The sequence below is a fragment of the Haematobia irritans genome, chromosome 2 (assembly GCF_050003625.1).
Source record: "Haematobia irritans isolate KBUSLIRL chromosome 2, ASM5000362v1, whole genome shotgun sequence".
Lineage (NCBI taxonomy): Eukaryota > Metazoa > Arthropoda > Insecta > Diptera > Muscidae > Haematobia > Haematobia irritans.
The window spans coordinates 281206-304785 of record NC_134398.1 but is presented as its reverse complement, the minus strand read 5'-3'; the positions used below and the strand labels follow the sequence as shown (position 1 = coordinate 304785).

General features: G+C 32.4%; 1 protein-coding gene across 3 annotated transcripts in view; it reads right to left on the bottom strand.

The window, feature by feature from the left end:
• Positions 1 to 23580, bottom strand: part of LOC142223159 (uncharacterized) — a 106010-nt gene that overhangs the window by 1604 nt on the left and 80826 nt on the right. For all 3 annotated transcript variants that reach the window (XM_075292997.1, XM_075292995.1, XM_075292994.1), the window contains 4 exons: positions 3842 to 3952; positions 3549 to 3747; positions 3296 to 3474; positions 35 to 197 (listed from right to left, as the gene is read on the bottom strand). In XM_075292997.1, coding sequence (XP_075149112.1) covers positions 35 to 197; positions 3296 to 3474; positions 3549 to 3747; positions 3842 to 3952 — 652 coding nt within the window. The remainder of the gene's footprint in view (positions 1 to 34; positions 198 to 3295; positions 3475 to 3548; positions 3748 to 3841; positions 3953 to 23580) is intronic.

Here is a 23580-nt window from a genome sequence, read left to right as displayed (position 1 = left end):
ATATATTACCTAATGACGATATTGCCCCACTTACCGCCCGTCGTCTCGGGTTCTTTGATAATGGGAACTATCCGATTTGTCATAGGCTTTTGTTCGTTTTGCATGAACAGAGAAGTTGTTGCAATTTGCCGCAAAGCCTCCATTCCTTCATTAAGCATTTTGCTATTGGACCTCTTATGGGTAGCGGGATATCGTGACTATTCAAGCGGAATGTATGCGAAGTATTTTCAAAGTAATGCAATTAAAAAGACAGAAAATTATTCAATGATATCTGATTGCTGGGACGTAATTTCCTATTGGGGTTATGCCTATCCGTCATGTAAAACATCTCAATAAAATGTGTCCCCTACTAGAGGTGTGCGCGTGCCTGAAATTTCATTCACACTCACGCACATTCACGAAGCAAAATGTTTATTCACGCACGCACAAAATGAATGAAATGAATTCACCAAATGAACACCAGTACTCACGCACGCTCACGCACGAACTACTTTTAAAGACTCACGCTCAAATACTATTCACGACAATTAACGTGACTCATGACAAATTCACGAGACTCACGACATCTTCCAACCGGGAAAGAGCAAAGGTAACAAAATTAATACGTACTCACGCACGAACTACTTTTAAAGACTCACGCTCAAATACGATTCACGACAATTAACGTGACTCATGACAAATTCACGAGACTCACGACATCTTCCAACCGGGAAAGAGAAAGGTAACAAAATTAATATATAGGATATAGTTCGACAGCTAAATAAAATTCAGCTAACATAGCAGACAGAATTAAATCTTGAGTTTGTTTCTTGAGCGTGATTTTGCAGAAATTGTATTCACGTACATTCACGAACCGATTTTATTTCTCACGCACGCTCACCCACGACATATTTGTTTTAGTTCCATTCACGCACATTCACGAAAGTTGCTTCAGATTTTGTTCACGACTCATCTGATTCACGCGTGTCACGCGCACACCTCTATCTTCTACTCAAAATGTAGGCGTACATTTATGGGACAAAATAATCATTTCCTTAAATTCTTCCGGACGTAATTCCCTATTGGTGTTATACCTATTCGTCAGCATATCAATACATTTTTAAGAAAAAAGTGATAATTAATATATGGAAATTTCTTTACAGTTGTTGGAGGCATTACAGTCAACGCGGGGTCGTGTTGTGATTCTAATGTGTTTAACATCGATCATGGTACCATTAAATTTGCATATATTATTGAATTTGTGATCATTAGCGTAGCTAGACAATTTTCCTAGGGGGGGGCTATAGCCCCCCTAGCTAAAAATTTCTAGACTGAACTTATAGGTTCAATTATTGTTTTATTTCATAAAAAAGAATACAAAAATAGACATCAAAATAATATATAATAAAGCAACTAAAAGTAGTTCCACACTTTTCCCAGCAAAAAAACATGGGATTTGTTTTAAAGGCACAACTTTAAAAGCACTTCCAAAAATGTCCTCACAAAGAAGTCAATTATATTAACTACACAGGAAGTTTTTTACTTCAGTTTTTTTCATATTTTAATGCGTAATTTTTGTTTTCTTTTTTCAAATAGTTTAAAAAAGAGTAAGAATAAATAAAATGGTAAAAATTATTCAAATTTTGTCACAAAAATGCTAAATCCATTATAGAAAAATCGATAATTTTTGAAAATATTCAAACAAGCGTTAGAATGCATTAAAAAATATATAAAAATTATTATAAATTAAATAAAAAAATTATTATAAATTAATTTTTCTTGAAGCTCGAGGTCTTTATAAATATTTATATAATTCAAACAAAAGTTCGACCAAAAATCAAATAAAAAACGAATAAATAAAAATTATTTATTTGGGAAAATATCACACAACGATATGGATCACACCGTAAGAAGTGATGCAAATTTATTGCAACGGCTGTTGAAACGGTGGACATTCGTTCTATGACGAGTTCCTATTACATTCATCGCTTCTCCGCCAATTTTACACCACTTCCGGACCCAAAAAGAACATTTTCACTTCTTTTTTGGTGACGCTTTTTTGCAGCATTATTAAGATATTAATTTATGAAAGAATAGTTTTAATACCAATTACTATTTTTTAATTAAGATAACTAAACCAGACTAAACAATATAATAAAGGAGCTTTAAAGCCTGTTTATGTATGTCGAACGAGCTCTGTGGATCGACTAAAACGGAAACAAACAGCTGAATTTAGAACCAAAAAACAGCTGTTTCTATGCATTTCAGTCGATCGATTGAACTCGTTCGACATACAGAAACAGGCTGTTAGTTATTCAACTAAACCATAAGTTCAATCACAGCTCTATTTCATAAATATCAGACTTCAAACATTGCCATCGGCAACTGCTACCACAACCCAAGTAATTTGATTGTGCATGAAAGTCTTTAGCGGAACTTTGTGCGGTTGTATATACTTGTTTAATTTTTATAAAAATGTAAAATCGTAAATAGGTTTTCAAATTCTGGGGGGGGCTACATTTTTTCTGGGGGTCTAAGCCCCCTCCCCAGAGGACTTCCTACGCTTATGTTTGTGATGCCAGTTTCTGGATATGGGGGGCTATATTAAATTATGTATCTATTAGGTCCCGATAAGGGAAACTTTGAAACACTCAGAAATATCACCATCATTACTGAGAGAGGATAATCCACCGCTGAAAAACTTTTTGATGTTTGGTTGACATTGGTTTTGAACCCATGTCCCTTTGTATGCAAGGCGGACATGCTAACCATTACACTACGGTGGCGCTCGTGTTATAACTAATAATAAATCGACATTGGCCAATTTTCTAACTAAAGAGTGACTACTGACATCACGTGCCACACTCAAACAATATTGTCTTGATCACAAGGATTTGTTGTCCTTAAAATACGAATGCAAGCTTTGCTTGGCATAGAAGACCACATTTGTTTGATACAAACGAAAACTTTTCAATGAATACGTTTTATTCTTATAGTAAAGAGATTCGATTTAAAATTAATATTTACATAAAAGGAATTTAATGCATTGTTTTTGTTTTTTTCAGTCTGTTTGTTTGCATTGATCAGCTATGATGCGCGCATTCGAGACTGTTGTGAGCCATAATATCACTACATGTACTACAGTACAACAATGTACTTCGTACAACAACTCGAATGCGTGCATCATAGCTGATCAATGCAAACAAACAGACTGAAAAAAAAAATAATAAAAATAAGCATTAAATTCCTTTTTTATGTCAAATTGACTTCACTTCAATAAAAATTCCTTTTATGTAAATTTCGTTGTTATACATACTTGCTGTTCCGGAGCTCGTGCAATGGATACACGTTTGATTTCACCTCTCAACAAGGAGGTTGTGTGGTCCGCATCAACTTTGTTACCATTTTTCTTTCGTATGCCCTTATTATTCGCTATACAATGTGAGGGACAAATGCAAAACAATATTCTTAGCAGGCAGCACACGAATCCGATACCTGTGAAATTGGTTAATTTTGAATGAATTTTACCCGTGCTTAATTTGAAAACATACAAAACCCATTTGTCCTACCTATAAGTGACGGGCCTATGAGACGCAGCTCCACGGTTTTAAAACCTTTCTCTCCAGTTCCTACAAACGCTATCACTAACCCCAGGGCAATTGTTCCCAGTCCAACATACAGGAAAGCATTTGCAAAAGTACTTGGACCACGCAGAACTCCCAAAAAGTCCTCATCATCGGAAGATCCGCCCAGAGAGGCATCTTGTATCTGTTCATAATGATAAAGAGGAGGTTAAATACATAATAAAACGCACCAACCCAAATCATGTAATAGTAACCACGACCCAGATAGTTGTACTTACGCGATTCCTCTTAACCCAGCGACGATGACACGTAGCTTGTTGTTGTTGCAGTGTCTCTTGAACACTGCAACGCCTTCCGCGTTCCAACCAAGCAGCCCTTCCCTGAGCACACTAATTCACCAGCAATGCGGCACGAAGGAAAAAGCATATAAGGAACATTAGTTTTCATACTCTCCCATTTTTTATTATTTCCACAGAAATAGTTTTTTATGTAAACATCCATATACGCACAAAAACAAAACAATTAATTATGTATGTAAGTAGTAGTAGTAGCAGTTTAATTGCTGATAAAAATGCTTTTCTGGTTCAAATGCTCCAACAACATCGATCATCGCAAGCAATTTCATATTCCAAAGGTAAAAAACGAACAATAACAATAAAGTATGTCTGTATAAATGCATCGCATGCAAACATTGATGCTTTAGAAAGCATGTGTGATGTTAAGTATAAGTAAGAATATATGTATGCATGAGCATGTATGTATTGAAATATTCTTATGTATTATGCACACATAAGAATATTTCGATGTAAAACCAAAATGCGTGAACGTAAATGCGCTATTCTATGTAAAACAAAAATGCATATCATAAACATCAACTTTTTGGTACTCGTTATTAAGTTGAATGAGCAAAAAAGTGTATGAATGATACTTAATAGTAAAACATAAACAATAATATAAAAATATTTATAACGTTTTGTTTTTTTTTTTTAAGTTTAGACTCTGTTAAACTCTGTTAATTCTGACTGAAGGATATTGTGTACTGTGAGTTTAATCTAATTTGTTAAAAACAGGAGTGAAAAAGTATACCGGAATTACTAAACTGTCTAATCATCAAATTAGAATTTTATTTATTTTCCTTATCATCCCCATATCTTTTGAAAATTTTCAATGCTGTGTATTGATTAAATTAAATGAGTTTTTAAATTGTCCTTATGTAGTAAGGAATAAGGAAAAACGTTTCATTAGTTAAATATCGGATTTATTGATTTAAGGTATTGAACTTGTTTACACATTTAACGTTAAAAAGTTGATAAATTTGTTTCTTTAATACGATAAAATAAGAAAACTTTAATAAAATATTTTTTTTAATTGAAACTTAATTACATTTTGGGTGATGATGTCAAACCCAATGCAGGGATCTCGTGATAGATGAATCACGGAGAATTTATAAATTAGATTTTAAAATGAAAATTTTCGTGGTTTATTTTCTGCAAAAAATCTGCGCAAAATTTTCAGGATGAAATTCTTTGCTAGGTTATTGACTCTGACAATAATTCTTGTATAAGTATACCGAGTAAGTTATTATAACGAAACACCAAAAATCACTAAAGCCCCACTTTAATATTAAAAGCTAGTACTCTTTCTCTGAGTGTATATAAGTTACAACATATTGATAGACAATCAGTTATTTACGTGTGTCTTCTCGCAGACGCAATATACGCGACGGAAACGGGTTGCGGTTTGAGGCGACATTAAAATCTATTACTTTTTATTTGAGGCAAATGGAATAGTGCTTAGGCATTGGACATGTGAATTAGTCCCTTTAAACGGAAATATGCAGATTTATGATGTAACATAAATGTTATGTCGACAAATCCGTTTAAAGCTCAATGAAAAACATGGTTATCTTTAGTTATTGATATTTCTTTAGTTGCTATTAAATCGTTCATCTTCATTTGGAAAATTTCGACTCGAAGAAAAATCCCAAAGTAAAGAGTCTTTAAAAAAATTCAATTTTGTTAAGTATTTGGAAATGTACTAATTGTCTTCATACACACAGAAAATATGGTTATCTTTCGATACTCAAATACACCATACCGGTACGAAATGTTTAGAATTTGCTACCACTAATTTCATGTCATAGCAAGCCATGAATAAACCATTTACTAGTGTCTGAGACCTTGTCGATAAAATTTTACCTTACATATTTCCACAGATACCAAAGCAAATCCAAACACAGTAACAGATTGAGATATTGGTAGTACTTTTAATAGGAGGAAATTTAAGTTCTTTTCAAATATTTTGATTGTCACATGTAGATCACCGCGTAGTTTTTTAGAACGAAGTTTTAAAAGGTCTCATGAATTAAATTATGATAACAAATAGTAAATAGTCGGTTTTATGGGAGACATATCTATTTAACTCATATTATTACGAATCGTACAGCTTGTACAGGTGTGGTAAAATCCCGCTAAAATACTTTTGGATATGCGAGATTTCTTTAGAGACTTCAAATATATCACTTAAATTAAAAATCACTTCAATGTACACACTAATTTATTCCAAATGTGGAACGGGTAGGAGAAGCTTTTAATATAAGATCCTACTTTTGGAGTTTAAAGTTACACAAGTTATAAAATGTGGTGCCACTAAGCGGATGATTCGTTGATGTTAGGTGTAATCTAATAATATTTTGGAACACTTAGTAAACAAATTTTATGAATATTGAATATTTTGAATAAATTTATAGGAGTCATCATTATATTTGACTTCTGTGTTCAAAAATACGCCACGCATTTTGAACAAATATGTAACTTTACATTGCAATTCCAATAAGATTCATTTGTTGACTTTGTTGCAGTTTATAATGTGACAGCCAACGTGGGAATCCGTTTTGATTGAATTCAAGCAATTTGAAGGCTCGACAATCAGTTTAATGGTATCGAAGATTCGTTTCTAGAAAATAATATGAATATGTAATGTATACGGATAACAATTTCATAATGTCATTCAATATCCAATCGATTTCCTTTTCATTACATACTTATATGTGATTATTGGTTTCTCTTTTAGACCTCAGAAAATCATCCAGAAGCAATTTTATGATAGTTATAAAATACCCAAATAAGTAATCACTGTTTACAACTCAATTGTTATTAGTCAAATAAATAGCTCATGAAAAGAACTAAATGTAGCAGCAATTACGTCGAAACTTTTGGGTGTTATAATGTCAGTAATCGAAACGCCTTTGATAGTGGGGGTTAGCTGTGCAGCCACAATTTGTACCATAATGTTTTATATAAATAGGAGGAAATGACCAATACCTATAATTGCTGTTAATTGAAATATTATATTAGAAAACTTGGATTCATCAATTTCCACAATTAATCGAATTGGTATTGATACGATGGCATCGAAGTAAATATTTACACCTAATTGAATGTTTGAATTACATTTGTGACAAGTATTAAAGCGTTTAGTAGATATGTGTACTTGAGTAGTATGTTATTCACGCTCACTATGGAACATTTCAACAACATTTGTGCGAAGCAAATAAAAAAGGTACTCAAGGTAGTTCTCGTGCCCATTCAAATTCGAAATTTTTACCCCCTTGCGCTAGTAATTTTACGCGTCACGGAAATTTCGGTCACGGAAATTTCGTGTAACCGGCACATCTCTACTTTTAGCGCTAATCATTTAGTCCTCTTTCTGGAGAATAAAACAAATTATATGAAATTTCCATATAATGTTTGTATATATTTTTGAATGAAGCAAAATAAAAACTAATTGAAATAAAAATTCGAGTCGTAGAACAGAATTGAAAGGATAAATTTGGACAGAAATAAGAAAGCGGAGATATGTATATAAAACCACTTTTTTTATTGTATACTCGTTCGTTTGTAGCGATGTATATCTGTAGGTGTAGATTTGGTGACATGTTTTCTGGTTGTACGTGTGTGTGTCTTAAATCAAAGACGATAAATTTAGGCAGATGTGAAATAAGGTGTAATTGTGGTAAAGCGCACCGAACTTACGGGTTTGATGCCGACAATTTTTATTTTGCTATTTTCTTAAAAGTTCTGTGTCGATTGCACTAAATTATTAATAAAATGTGTTTGTTCTTTCAAAAGTTAAAAAAAACTAAAATAAGTAAATTAAGTTTTGTTACGAATGCAAAACTGACAAAAGTTGCAACTTCTTATGGAACATGTATGGTACTAATCTCTGGTTTCTCGAGTAAAAGACGAAGAACAAACCCAATTCATATCTTCGTAAATTTATGTATCGTCTTTGGTCTTAAATGTATATATAACTTCACAATCATAATGCTTTTGTGTGTCTCAAATATACAAATTTTGTATTATTGCGAAAAGCATTAGGTGAGCGATTACAACGGCCAAGTTTATGCAAAAATCAATCATACAGAGAAAAAGTCTAGTAAAAAAACACACGCACATATATACTATAATAATTCCGAAATCACATCATGCCAGACAGTCAGACATAAATACATGCTGCAGGCTGTTTGGCAACGGCTATTATTGCTGGCGTTCAAAGCATGATTATCTATAATGAAAGCACGTAAATATGTAAAAAAAAATAGTATGTGTTAATAGTTAGAATGGGTATTGGTTCAGTTTCTTTTGTGGGTATACATACATATATAGATTTCAAATGTGATTATGTGACTGTACCTTCCTGTAAAGCGGGTATCATCAAAACATTAATTTAGTTAAACGTGCATTTGGATTTTTCCATTACGTGCACAAGAAATACACATGTATGTGTGAGTGTATGAGTTTGTATGTATGTGTGTTGGGGAGTATTTCGTGACTGCCGTTGATGATTTATTCAGGGCAAATATTAAAAATTTGACCATCTTGACCATTTTTAACATTTCGAGGATTTATCGAATGATCTTTTAGGCTACTTTTCCCGCAAAAGAATTATACTGACAGATATTGCCAAATGATCAATTATGTATTAAGTCTGCCGCTTTGATCAGGACTAAAAGCGTTTTGTAAAGGAACAAGATATTACTTAAAGTTAGTGATTGTTGACCACATACTAATAAAGTTATAGTTTGCTCAATTTACAGTAACATTATTATTCCGGAAATAATGACGAAAGCAGTCCAGCTTCAAATGGTCTTCCTGAAAAACTACATTGAAAGAATACATTTATTTTCCCAGGAACGAAATTTTGACTAACAAAGTTTTCTTTTGTCCGAGAAAATATTATTTAAATGCCTTAAAACAGATTAGAGACAATTGTAAAATTGCTTATCATAATATCGGGCAAATTGCTCCTAAAGAAATGGGAAATTTTGTTTGTCTAACATTTAGTACAAGAAGAAAGTTTTTTTCTTTTATCTGTATGTTTGTGGACAACATAGCACACAAGGCCAAAACCCTACAAAATAGCCTTGTGTACGTTGTCCAATTAATTAATATTGCATGAAATCAAATTCAGATTAATTAGAAGTCATAGTTGGGATGGCGGAAGACTCATCGCTGTAGAATAAAAACAGACAGTGTTGATTTTCCAGAAATGTTTTTAATTATTTCGAGGACAAAAAATAGTTGTATTCCCTTACCTACTACTAGTAACTATTTTTATTATAGTTTACTAAAAAGCTCTCCGTAACACCCAAGAAGTAGCAAAACGAATAAATTTGTGATGAACATTTTTTTGCAGTTAGTTTTTTTTTTTGATATCTCAGTTTGGTTTTGATTTTCAAACAACGGTTGCTATTTAAGTTCACGTGAAATCGAAATTTGATCCGAAACAAAATTATAGACTAACAAAATTAGCTGTCTTTGTGAGCAAATATAACAGAATTAAAAGCAATCACTTTTGCCATTTTTTAAAACAGTTTGATGTGCTGTTGTCTAAGTAAGTAAAGGAATCCCGCTAGTGGAAATTTTCTTTTAGAGAATGGAAAAATTAACAGCAGTACATATCTTAAATTTTGCGCGATTTCACAAATGTATAATAATAATATAAATGAAAATAGTGTACAGTATATTTACTGATAGTGAAATATATCAGTAAATACATTGTATGTAGATCAGCAGAGATCCATTGGTTAAAACAACGGTGAAAAGGAACTGAAATATCCTTGATGGGTTAAGGACAAACACTTATTATAAAGTTTAGCCAAAAAATATATTTTCATGTATTTGCTAGTATTATTTTTCAATGTATCAATGTTCAATGTATGTTTGACACTCAATACTCAAGCATCCTCATTTTACAGTAGATACCAAAGCCTTCAAAGCAAAAACTGCATACAAATACAATAGTGAGTGAGTGAGGGTAATTGTAGTCTCCAATGATTTCTTTTGTCTTTTGTTTCCAATATATTGAACTTTGGCTATACTCGGGAATATATCGTGTGTTAGAGTAGCTATTTATAATCACTTGATATCCCATTCAATGAAGGTATAAACAATACTGTCAATATGAATGAAACGATTCATGTGCCCTAGTGGTGTTGAAATACAATGGTTCATGTTCGTGATCATGTTCAAAGGCGGATTTTGTTAGAAGTGACGCCATGGGCGAGAAACTAAGACAGGTCATTGTTATAACTGAATAATATTTCAGCTGGAGAAATATTAACATTTGAAATGTTTATTTGAAATAATGTCACAAAATTAATGGTAAGATTATGTCCTGGTTACGCCGCTTAAATAAGCTTACAGTAGCTGTAGCCTGAGTAGACAGCGAGTAATGCAAATTTTAAAATAAAAACAAGTAAGGAAAGTCTAAAGTCGGGCGGGGCCGACTATATTATACCCTGCACCACTTAAGTCGGCTAATGCACTAGGGTGGAACACAATTTTAGTGAAAAACAAGTAAGGAAACTCTAAAGTCGGGCGGGGCCGACTATATTATACCCTGCACCACTTTGTAGATCTAAATTTTCGATACCATATCACATCCGTCAAATGTGTTGGGGGCTATATATAAAGGTTTTTCCCAAATACATACATTTAAATATCACTCGATCTGGACCGAATTAGATAGACTTCTACAAAATCTATAGACTCAAAATTTAAGTCGGCTAATGCACTAGGGTGGAACACAATGTTAGTAAAAAAATATGGGAAACATTTAAATCTGAAGCAATTTTAAGGAAACTTTGCAAAAGTTTATTTATGATTTATCGCTCGATATATATGTATTAGAAGTTTAGGAAAATTAGAGTCATTTTTACAACTTTTCGACTAAGCAGTGGCGATTTTACAAGGAAATTGTTGGTATTTTGACCATTTTTGTCGAAATCAGAAAAACATATATATGGGAGCTATATCTAAATCTGAACCGATTTCAACCAAATTTGGCACGCATAGCAACAATGCTAATTCTACTCTCTGTGCAAAATTTCAACTAAATCGGAGTTAAAAATTGGCCTCTGTGGTCATATGAGTGTAAATCGGGCGAAAGCTATATATGGGAGATATATCTAAATCTGAACCGATTTCAACCAAATTTGGCACGCATAAATCGGAGCAAAAAATTGGCCTCTGTGGTCATATGAGTGTAAATCGGGCGAAAGCTATACATGGGAGATATATCCAAATCTGAACCGATTTCACCCAAATTTGGCACGCATAGTTACAACGATAATTCTACTCCCTGTGCAAAATTTCAACTAAATCGGAGTTAAAAATTTGCCTCTGTGGTCATATGAGTGCAAATCGGGCGAAAGCTATATATGGGAGATATATCCAAATCTGAACCGATTTCAACCAAATTTGGCACGCATAGTTACAATGCTAATTCTAGTCCCTGTGCAAAATTTCAACTAAATCGGAGTTAAAAATTGGCCTCTGTGGGCAAATGAGTGTAAATCGGGCGAAAGCTATATATGGGAGCTATATCTAAATCTGAACCGATTTGGCTGATATTTTGCAAGTTTTTCGAGACTCATAAAATATTCAGATGTACGGAATTTGAGGAAGATCGGTTGATATACACGCCAATTATGACCAGATCGGTGAAAAATATATATGGCAGCTATATCTAAATCTGAACCGATTTTTTCCAAAATCAATAGGGATCATCTTTGAGCCGAAACAGGACCCTATACCAAATTTTAGGACAATCGGACTAAAACTGCGAGCTGTACTTTGCACACAAAAATACATCAACAGACAGACAGACGGACAGACAGACAGACGGACATCGCTAAATCGACTCAGAATTTAATTCTAAGCCGATCCGTATACTAAAAGGTTGGTCTATGATTACTCCTTCATGGCGTTACATACAAATGCCATAAAAATCAGAATGTCACATACTTCTACATTTCATACAACCGTGTTTCTGGAACACTTCGCAAAAATAGAAATATAAAATTTCAAAATTATAAAGTATTTCGTCATAGCAATATTTTCGGTCACGTAAGACGAAAAACAAATTTTAGCTCTGTACATGTACGTTTATATTTCTCACGGAATGGTATCCACACGGTTGAAAAAGACTGTTTTTCATATGTTTGGCTATAAACATTATATGTTTGGAACACAAATTTTTAAACACAATATTTTTGAGTACAAGCATATAATGTTCATAAACTAGCATAACATGTTTGGGACATATATGTTAATATGTTAGAACATGTTATGTTTGGGACATAAAATGTTTGTAAATATAATATGCTTGAATGCAAACATATATTAATTTAGAAATAGCCTATAAACATATATGTGTTTAGTAGCTTGGAGCGCTATTTAACAGGGAGCGATATTGAATTAAGTTGGTGGTTGTTGCTTGTTATTACAAAATTAACATTTTATTTTTCCTTGGGCAATTGATCAGCTACTTCTTTGATCCTTACAAACTGTGTGGTCCGCTGTTCGAATCCCCGTCCGGCAAAAGGTAAAATTAAAATAAAATAAAAAATCATAAAATTGAATAATTTCTTCTACAATGTTTGTATTACAGAAAAAGGTGCTAAGAACTAAAAAATCTCGTGGAAGTGAGAAAGATGTCGGGGAATATACAATTGGTCAGAAACAAAATTTTGAGCATTCAGGTCGAAAACCTATGTTGTTAGCACCTATATTACCTGTTTATTTTCATAATTCATTATGATTGTAAATATATAAATAAATAAATAAAATTTTGAGCACAATATTGTTTGGGAGAATTTTTTTTAAGCATATAATATTTTTGGGTGCAAAATGCTTCCAAACATATTATATGGTCACATAATAACATATTGTTTTTTGGAAGACAACATTATTGAATTTGGATGCAAAAATACGAAATGTTTGGGACTTAGACTACCCAAACATATATTGTTTAGACCAATATGCTTTGAAACATATTATATATTGGTAGAGATCAAACATATAAATGTTTGGACAATACCCAAAAATGTATATGCTTGAAGCAAAATATGTTTGGGAGTATATGTTACAGAAGCGATTTTTTGTGAGGGTGCAGTGGACGGTGTAATTTTTCAGTTTTTTTTTGTTTTAATGTGCTTCATTTCCGTATGAAGTGGAAAAAAAATTAACATTAACGAATACTTCGAATATTTTGATTAATGAATAGAAAAGAAACACTGTAAAGCGATTAGAATGTCAAGCACTGCAGATCCATCACATTCAAATGGAATCGTTGTGCAGTTCTCTTTAAAAATTTGATTTTGTTTTAATTGTCACTCCACGAGAAAAATATAACCTTTTTAGTGAAGATAGAATATTTTGACAGAAGCCAGCTAATGCAGACTGTGATCGGGTCTGAGCCTTTTATTTTATGAGTGTTTCAAATAGCCAATAACAAACAAAATAGGAATGGAGAGTGCGTGTTGCATACTCTTATAGCGAATGCAGACTGTGGTCGGGTTCGAGCAAACAAAATATGAATTGAGAGTGTGTGTGTTGCATACTCTTATAGTTGAGAAAACGAAATAACATTAATGGAAATTATTACATTCGAATAAATCAGAAGATTTTTCGGTGTTTGCTTCATTGGCTTCTATTTGTTCTGTTTCAGCATTTGCAAGATTTATATTTTACTCGTCTGAGAAGTGGACAATAAAGTTACTACTTGAATTGTGTGGCCTGTGCTTGAAGTCAAAGATTATAAATTATAAACTGAAGTTTGTGTATTGAATGCAGAGGTTTGATAGAAATGCCTTAAAGATTTGTCCATAGTGACGTATTATTACTACCATGCAGTCAAGTCAATCATACGCCCCGGATGATTTAACTCTACGCCGAAAAACACGTAGGCGTTTTTGACTTTTGAAATCGCTCTTTTGAATGAAAACGATATATTCCGAAGGTTTACAAAATGCCATATATATTGAAATTATTCAAAATAAATGAAAAAATGTGGAAGTTGTTGTGAAGGCACAACTTTAAAAGCACTTCCAAACATTTTCTCCCTAAGATGTTTTTTATTTTAACTACACAGGAAGTTATTTTGATTAAATTTTTTATAACTCGTTTTTTTCATATTTTTAATGGGTAATTTTCTATTTTTCGTTTAAAAAAGTTAAAAACAGAGTAAGAATTAGTAACATGGTTTAAATTTTGTGAAAATGCAAAATCCATTCCAGAAAAATCACGAATTTTTGAATGTATTTGAGCTAAAACGTTTCAGACTAGCGTTAGAATGCATTACAAATTATAAATATTATTTATTTGGATTAATATCACATTTTTTTAATTCACATCCAAAACACTGAATTCGGATCACACTTAAAAAATGATGCAAATTCAGTTCAACGGCTGTTTATGTTAAATTTATCGTTTCGGCGCCGATTTCGCACAACTTCCGGACCCAAAAAGAACATTTTCGCTATTTCTTTGTTGATGCTTTATTGCTGGGTATTTATGTAAATGTCGCTGGTAAAAGCGTGTAAATTATATGACGAGCAATTTAAAAATTCTTTGTTTTCAATAGTTCAAGTTATGCATTTAAATCTGCATTGAGCTGTTAATATTACTAATTACGAATTTTTTAATGTATTTCAGCTGAAACGTTTCAGACTAGCGTTAGAATGCATTACAAATTATAAGAAATTATAAATATTATTTATTTGGAATAATATCACATCCAAATTGTGGACATTCGTCTTATGACAAGCCCATGTTAAATTTATCGTTTCTGCGCCAATTTTGCACAACTTCCGGGCCCAAAAAGAACATTTGCGCTATTTCTTTGTTGATTTATTGCTGGGTATTTATGTAAATGTCGCTGGTAACAGCGTGTAAATTATATGAAGAGCAATTTAAAAATTCTTTGTTTTTAATAGTTCAAGTTATGCATTTAAACCTGCATTCAGCTGTTAATATTGCTAATTATTTTTGGTTTACATTTGATTTAATGATTATTTTTAATAGTTCAAGTTATACATTTAAACCTGCATTGAGCTGTTAATATTGCTAATTATTTTTGGTTTACATTTGATTTAATGATTAAGGGCCATTTTCATGTTGCTCCGTTAGGCTTTAACTGCCAGTTAACAGAAAGTAAATTGCAAATATTTTCTCTCCGATTAACTTTAACTGAAAAATTTTCGTCAGTTAAGTTCCTAACTGGCTTATGGAATATAAAGGCAAGATGACAGCTTCGTCTATAATACGGTTTAAAAGTTGGTTAGTTAACGGAACACTAACGGAGCTTTATGAAAATGGGGGTAAATGTGCTTTCGACATTGTGGTTAGCACTTACAAGGTACATTAAGAAAGTTTCTCATTATCTTTTCCCATTGTGATTTCAATTGATAATAGATTTGCACTCGCGCCTGGCAATCATTTAGTATTACCGGTGTGAAGAAAATTCGTGTGTATTTGGGTGTGTTTTTTGTGTTATTTCTCGAAGCATTTACATGTATAGTTATGTTTTAGACGCTGACAGACAGACAGAGCATATACACAGAAGAAGGCTGACAGACAGACAGACTGTAGATAGATGCAAATTCAATAAATGTATAACTATATACATATGTATGTGTGTATGTCTGTGTCTGCATATAATCACAATGATATCTGGACATCAACAGTGTTTTAATTAATTATAGTTGATATTAATGTTATACCTAATACAGGATGATTAAACGGATGGCCGTGATGTTTGCAAACCTAAATTGTAAATTTCAATGAAATTATGTTTAGCACAATCATCACATCGAGCTCGATTTGTCAATTGGTCGGTCTGTTATGTCCGATTAACGTTTAACATAAATAGAGAGAGAGATATCTGGGTAGGCACCCAAAACGTTTGTGTAGTGGCGGTAGGGGTCGTGAATGTATGTATTTCGGTTGCAATATATAAAAATGTGTGTATGTTTAGAAAAAAAAAAAAAAAAACTATAAATATGGAATAGTTTGAACCTAATTTATGTTTGCTCTAATATAAATTAGCAATGTGTATCCGAATATTAACGTGTGATTGTATTTGCACATGTGTAGTGTTAAATGTTGCAGAAAAAAGTTGTATTCTGATAGCAATTCACCATTGATGTGTGTGTATGTGTGTAATACTTTTGTCCCGAATCTAGAATGGTTTATATTCACCAATATTACAAATACACCTTTGTATATTTTGATCAATGTAACAGGCAGCAGATACTACCTCCCATAGCTTACAATTTTAGTATGAAGTATGTGTGTTCGCTTTATGTACTTATGTATTGTTTGGGGAAACAATGGTTATGATAGTATAAAACATTCCTATATGACCTATACATATATACATACATACATACATACATATATATATATATATATATATATATATATATATATATATATATATATATATATATATATATATATATATATATATATATATATATATATATATATATATATATATATATATATATATATATATATATATATATATATATATATATATATATATATATATATATATATATATATATATATATATATATATATATATATATATATATATATATATATATATATATATATATATATATATATATATATATATATATATATATATATATATATATATATAGCAATTCACCATTGATGTGTGTGTATGTGTGTAATACTTTTGTCCCGAATCTAGAATGGTTTATATTCACCAATATTACAAATACACCTTTGTATATTTTGATCAATGTAACAGGCAGCAGATACTACCTCCCATAGCTTACAATTTTAGTATGAAGTATGTGTGTTCGCTTTATGTACTTATGTATTGTTTGGGGAAGCAATGGTTATGATAGTATAAAACATTCCTATATGACCTATACATATATACATACATACATACATACATACATATATATATATATATATATATATATATATATATATATATATATATATATATATATATATATATATATATATATATATATATATATATATATATATATATATATATATATATATTGATGATTATGATACTATAAAAAATGGACATGTATATAGGTATGTATTACATGGGTTGGTATGAAAATCATCGATCAGTTAACGAATCAGTTATTTAGCTGCCACAAAAATAAACCTAAACTTCACGCGGATGAAAGGTCAATGGGCGCTGGAAAGGAGACTGATATGTTATTTGAGTTACAATGACATAGATACGCAGCAACACCCACATATATATATGCACTAACAATATATATGTACTTGTGTTTATAAAAAACAAAACAACTATGCAGGGTATGATCAATCATTCGCCGATGTGTTTGTAAGACATGTACTTGTATGTCATACCGTCATCTCACGGTATACTCAATACGAAGAAATCACATGAATCGTTCGCAACATTCATTAAAATGAAACTTACCGATGTTCCTACCGTTGTACGCAGCGGGTAGTTCAAAGTGGTTAATTATACTTACGTACTATACTCCACATAGTTATATAGGGAGTACAGGGGTACACAATACATTAAACGCTTGCGCAATATATTTTAGATTTGTTGTTATTTGCAAGTTATACATTGTCCGATATTGAAATGAAGCGGTATCATTAATTGTACATATACGTACTTTGCGAGGAGAACGTTTGTGTACATATATAAAGATACCGGCACGTCTGTGTTAAAGAATATGCAAAATTTACGTATGTCTTCTTCTTATTTCGTTTTATGTATATTTAATCTTTTTAGTTTTACTTTTCCACTTGTTTCAACTTGTGAATGCTCCACAAAAAATCGCTCATGTATGGGTATGTCGATCCGTCGATGCTTTCCAATGGAGGGATATACACATACAACCACATGCTGAGATTCAATTGCACAAAAGTATTGTAAGCATCTTGTGATTATCTCAAAAGTTTCTTTTCGAATTTGGAATAGTTTTTTTTTGTGGAATCGTATTCGCATTTTGAATCAAGTCGAGCTCCTAGATCGAAAACGGGAATGAGAGGCAAGCAAGCTGAACAGAATCTTTGGGAAAACTTGATACCATTCTTTTGTTTGTTGGTCATGTAGTAGGTATGTGTGTGTATGTATGTAGTGTGTTGATTAGTAAGATCGCACATAGCTGTATAATCTTGTGTCATTGATACGATAATTTTCGAGTGTATAGGTGTTTCGATGTTTGTTCATGAAAAATTGAGGTTTGTGTAATATTTACAAAAAATAAGTATCTATGAAAAGTGCTGGTGTATATGTGTATATCTGATTTTTAAATTAATCACAAAAAAATATATTTTGAGTGGTCGGCTGGGTGTGGTGTTTGATACATTATTCGGTGATAATAGTTGTTAATTTTGTATATGTGTCTCTCGTGTGTGTTTGTGTGTTCTTAAAGACACCTGTGTATATATGTATGCACATACATATGCATTAGACTTGTAAACTGCTGGTGCTCCACGTACTCTTTCGTATGAAGTTCATTCAGTGTTCACTGTTTTAGCGTGATTTCAAATAAAATAAACTACTGAAAATGCATACGGAACGGTGGGATTGTAGATGTTTGGCTAGGGTGAGGATTTGGTTCGGTAGGGCGAGGCGAAGTGGATAGGTTATTGGATAGTGAAGTAAGTTTTCGCCAAAAGCACTTGAGGATTCAAGAAGTATTTAAATCAAAGTAAGGAAAATGCTTGTAAATCATATGTATGAGTGGAAACATCCATATCAATGTATCGATGAATATGTGTGCATATCTATGTCGTTTTGCGCATCTGTGTTTTATAACTAATCGGTTTTTTTATACATTTAACAACAACACGCATGCTTTGTCCATATATATGTAACTGTTCCCATGGAAGACTTCAAGCCTAATCACACCTTTCTATAGCGAGCAGAAATCGATCGATTATAGACTTTTAAAATAAAGTTGCTAAGAGCATTGCAATGGCGGTCTTCGGCAAAGACTGGCACGATTGAATACTATCAATTCACAACGCCTATATTCGATCGCCTGTTACTCGAAATCGAATGATTTGCCCAGACATCTAATTTAAGGCGTACAGCATACATTCTAGGAGGTATGGTGTACGGTATGCCATTGACAAATCTATCCAGTTGGAAGCACTATATTCACATAAACAAAACAAATGAATATGCTAACGCTTGTTTTGAATATGTGTCAAGCTTATAATATTTTATGAAGATGTTGGTGTTTTGGCAATTATTGTAAATTTAAATCGGAATTCGAGGGTATGAGGGGTCCGTGTTCAGGTGCCGTGTGCCTGTTGTCGTTAAATGTTTCCGATAGATTATAAATAAAATCAATTCGATGCTGTGTTCCACAAAAACTACGAAAATAAATATATTTACAAGCATTTTCACTTTACTCTAACACTTACTTCAATGAAAGATAAACGAAAACAAAATAATTCCAAAGGAGAAGTGAAAGTAAAGGTAAGAAATAAATCAAATCCATACAAAATGAGGTATCAATCAAACCAATAATAAAAAAATATAAATATTTCCTAGTACAGAACTTACTGTCGAATTCATTATGAGCCGTATGTAATTTGTGTAAAAAACAACGTTGATGGGAGCGTGGAGCATTAGTGGCATATACACAATAATGTAAGTGATGTGAGTTGGTTGGTTGATTGGTTGTTCGGAGTATACATAGGTGGATGTTCAATATAAGACAAAGAATTTTGGTGGCGTTGGTGCAGTGGTCACATCAACAGATGGGTCACATAGATCATCATCGTAGCGCATTGATGAGATTTGAGGCGAATTCGTCAACATAATATGTTGGAAATTATTGTTAACAAATCGTTTTTGTAGGGTAGTTAATTTTATTCAATATGATCGTATTGTGTATTTTTTAATGCGATTGAAGATTTTTAGGAAGGGTATATAGTGGGCGAATAACGCACGCACGTATTTAGGCACGCACCACATTGCACCAACGACGCACCGTTGACATATTAGTGACATTTGTTGACAAATATCAACCATCCGGTTTAAGTTGACCACCGACGGATGTATAATTAAAGAGTCATAGGGAGAGATGGAATAAAAGAAATTTGTAATTAAACATGGTCACATCATGTATGTTTCTACAAGTACAAGTACATATGTATGAATTTATGCATGTATTTGTGTACGTAATCTATAATTGAGTATATTTTGCATGGTTATTGTCTGTTTGTTGGTTGGAAAATAATGATTGAGGGAGTGATAGGGCGCGTTAGTCTATAAGGTTTGGGGTGGGCATGTAGGAAGATGGACTTCTCTATAAAAAATTATAGAAGGGGCTTTTTGTGGGACTTTACTACCAGAACTCAAATTTAAAGTAAATATTGGTGCTGAAATCTACACAAATTGCTCTTTTGTTGTTGTTACTTAGTTTGTTGGCTCAGTTGTCGGTTTGAGAAAAAGAAAAGAAAAGTAGTATACGGTATAAATATGTGATGTGGTAAATATCAGTAGATTATACAACTACATATTTAAGAAGGCAGGGATTATTGAGCTGGGTATTTTTAGAGTGAAGCAGAGATAGATAAAGAGAAATAATCAGTTATAGCGAAAGTTAAAGAAAGGCTGATAGAAGGTCTATTTGTTTGTAAAGGCATGGTGGTATTGGCTTCATGAGAGTTTATTGTCTATTTGAATTGCAACGCAAGGGCATAGAATACATGAATACAATAATGAAAATAATTTGAGAGACACGAATGGTGTTCACGAAAGGCCAATTCTTAAGAAAGAATATCAATAAGCAGGTGTTTTACGAAAGTCGTTTGAGAAACTATAAGTTCTTTCTACTCTGAACATTGCTCTAGAAGTAATCTATGGAAACTAATTAATTTGAATTGTAGTATCTACGAGCGAAATTAAGAGAAGAAATTAAAGTAAAATCATAAAGTAGAGACAGGAAGTAGAGAAATTTTTGTTAATGTTGACTATGAACTATATGGAGGAATTTGATAATATTGATTATGTTGAGATAACTTTCAGTGGAGAATATTGAAGAAGGACTATATTGACCCTTGGTTTGTGTTAGATAAGACATGTTCTGAGGGTTTGTGGAGGGAGAGGAGGTTCTGGAGAATTTGTTCAGAAGTAACAATAGTAACAGTAGGTAGATATTGGAGAGAAAGAGAGACAATATTTGTGGATTTCCATTTGCTTTTGGAGTTTTTTGGTTCAAGAATAGATTTATGTTAAAGAAAAAAATATTACCCATGACTCAGGCGGATAACGAGGAAATGGAGCTATTTCTTTGGTTGCTACATTACTAGGCAACTCAAGTCTTCCACCTAATTTTCGTAGCTTTCTTCTTCTCGCCACCCGAGATTTCGATCTTAGCATCAATGCAGCCTGCATCTTTATTCGTTGATTTTATTCAATCGCAGAGAGTGCAACAAAATAATTATTATCGATGAATGATTATAGTCGACGGTTTTTGTTACGTTGCTATCGGATCGGGCTGAATGTTCGCCTTTGGTGCAATAACGTATCTTCGTTCGAGTACAATGAAGAACAGAAAGTGTGTTCTTCAGGAGCCCTATGTAAAACTAAAGTCGGTTTTTGTTTTTTCATTAATTAAAATTTTTCTACAAATTTCATCAAAATATCTCTTACAGAAATGATATATGAACCTGAAAATACCCAATTCTACCAGCTACCGGCAGCCACCGGACACGTAGTGTACCAGGTACAGGCTACCAGAATCCTCATACACCAGTGATGCCTCTCTCCGAAACTCCAAGCTGCTACGTTCTTCGCAGCACTATATCTTTCCAGCGATGATGCCTCAGTTTCCTGCGTAGACCTTTGCGTCGACGTCGTCTTCTTCGCCTGCGCAACCACCAGTTTAATCGTATTTGTGCGCTCGTACACAGAACACGATACATAAACTTGATATTTCGTCTAGAATCGCTCTCTCGTATATAGTATTTACTCAACTCTCCGTTCATATAGCTAAGTAAATGCTTTCTCTCTCGATTTCAACATTCACAGTAGACGGCGTTGTTGAGTTTGCTCTTGCAGTTTCTCGTTTGTGGTTTCTTTCTTTGTCAATCACTATGGACTCTCTTCGCTTTTAGCGACACATTCATTTTTTTGTTATAAACATACATTGGACTGTTATAATTTCGAATGACATTTTTTATAAGGACAGCTTTTCATTTTCGCCTTTACTTTTTGTAGATTTTTTTGTTATAAATATACATTGGACTGTTATAATTTCGAATGACATTTTTTATAAGAACAGCTTTTCATTTTCGTCTTTACTTTTTGTAAATAGTTTCGCCACATCTATTCACGTTTTTTTCTCAAGAGCAAATATGGAAATCTCTCTTCATTACTAAAAGGCATCTAAGAATAGCTTTCCTGTTTCCATGGATAACACAACATCATATCGTTTTTATATTTTCTTTTATGTAGTTCTTAGATATTTCTATCCAATGTCTTTCGTAGTTTCGTTGACTGGCAAATTCCTTGTGCGTAGCCAATATCCTAAGGCAAACAAATAAATATGTATTCATAGTCAGTTTACAGATTTCACATCATTGCTTTCTTGGATTCAACTACATGAGTATGTACGCTTTGTGTATTTCATAAGTACCAATGATAACATTATAAAATGTTCGATGGGTATTTCAATATACCGGTTTCACTCGATGTCGGACATTGTGTATCTCAAAGTTCAAGATGCGGTAATTGGTAGCTATAGTCAACAATATATTCAATATATACATTTGTTTACGAAGCATAACAAATGTAGATCTGGAATTTTTTAAATGAACAGCGTTGTTGGAAGGGACTTTCTATACTTAGTTAGAATATATACACGTTCATATATATTGCAACTAAGTATAAATTGCCACATGTAGAAAACTTCCATTATTCCAAATATATAGCAATACTATTTGACTCGTGACGTACCAAACACGTTGCATGGTGGTGAGTAAAAAAAAGCTGGGTCAGTGACAATAGAACACGATTTCCTTTCTAAATATTACATGTTAGTTTTATTTAGATAGATGAACCTTCCGTGTCAAACTGAATATGGCATTTATAACTTAAGAACAAACACAAAGTAAAATATTTACTATATATTGATAATTATGAACATTTCTTTAAGCTCTTATTTGGTTGTGAATTTGAACATACGACATACGCTTATGTATTGGCATTATAAAAATCGAATTACTAAACCAATTTCTGAAATGCAGAATATTGGCCACATCGGGTGTGAAGACAATATTGTATAAACATTATCCTAAAGGTACTTATTTGTACTTCCCTAACAGTTTGCAAACCATCCATAATACAAAAGGTTTTATAATAATTTATAATATGTTGGATATTTGTTATTCTAAAGTTACGTAAAAATCGACAACAATTTACTGTTTAAAACGGCAATGGTTAAAGAAATTACTGCAGGATATGTAAATATTTTTCGATCAAATATAAAAAATTGCAAGCCTACAAATGGTGCTATTGGCTATTAAATTAGTTTGATCGAATTTCATCCATAAAGAGTATATTGCTCACAAATTAATTATTGGCAAAAGAAATTATTTCAATTTTTAATTGGTTAATTATTTGAGATTTGTGAAAAAAACTAGATAGGAAGTTGTAGTTC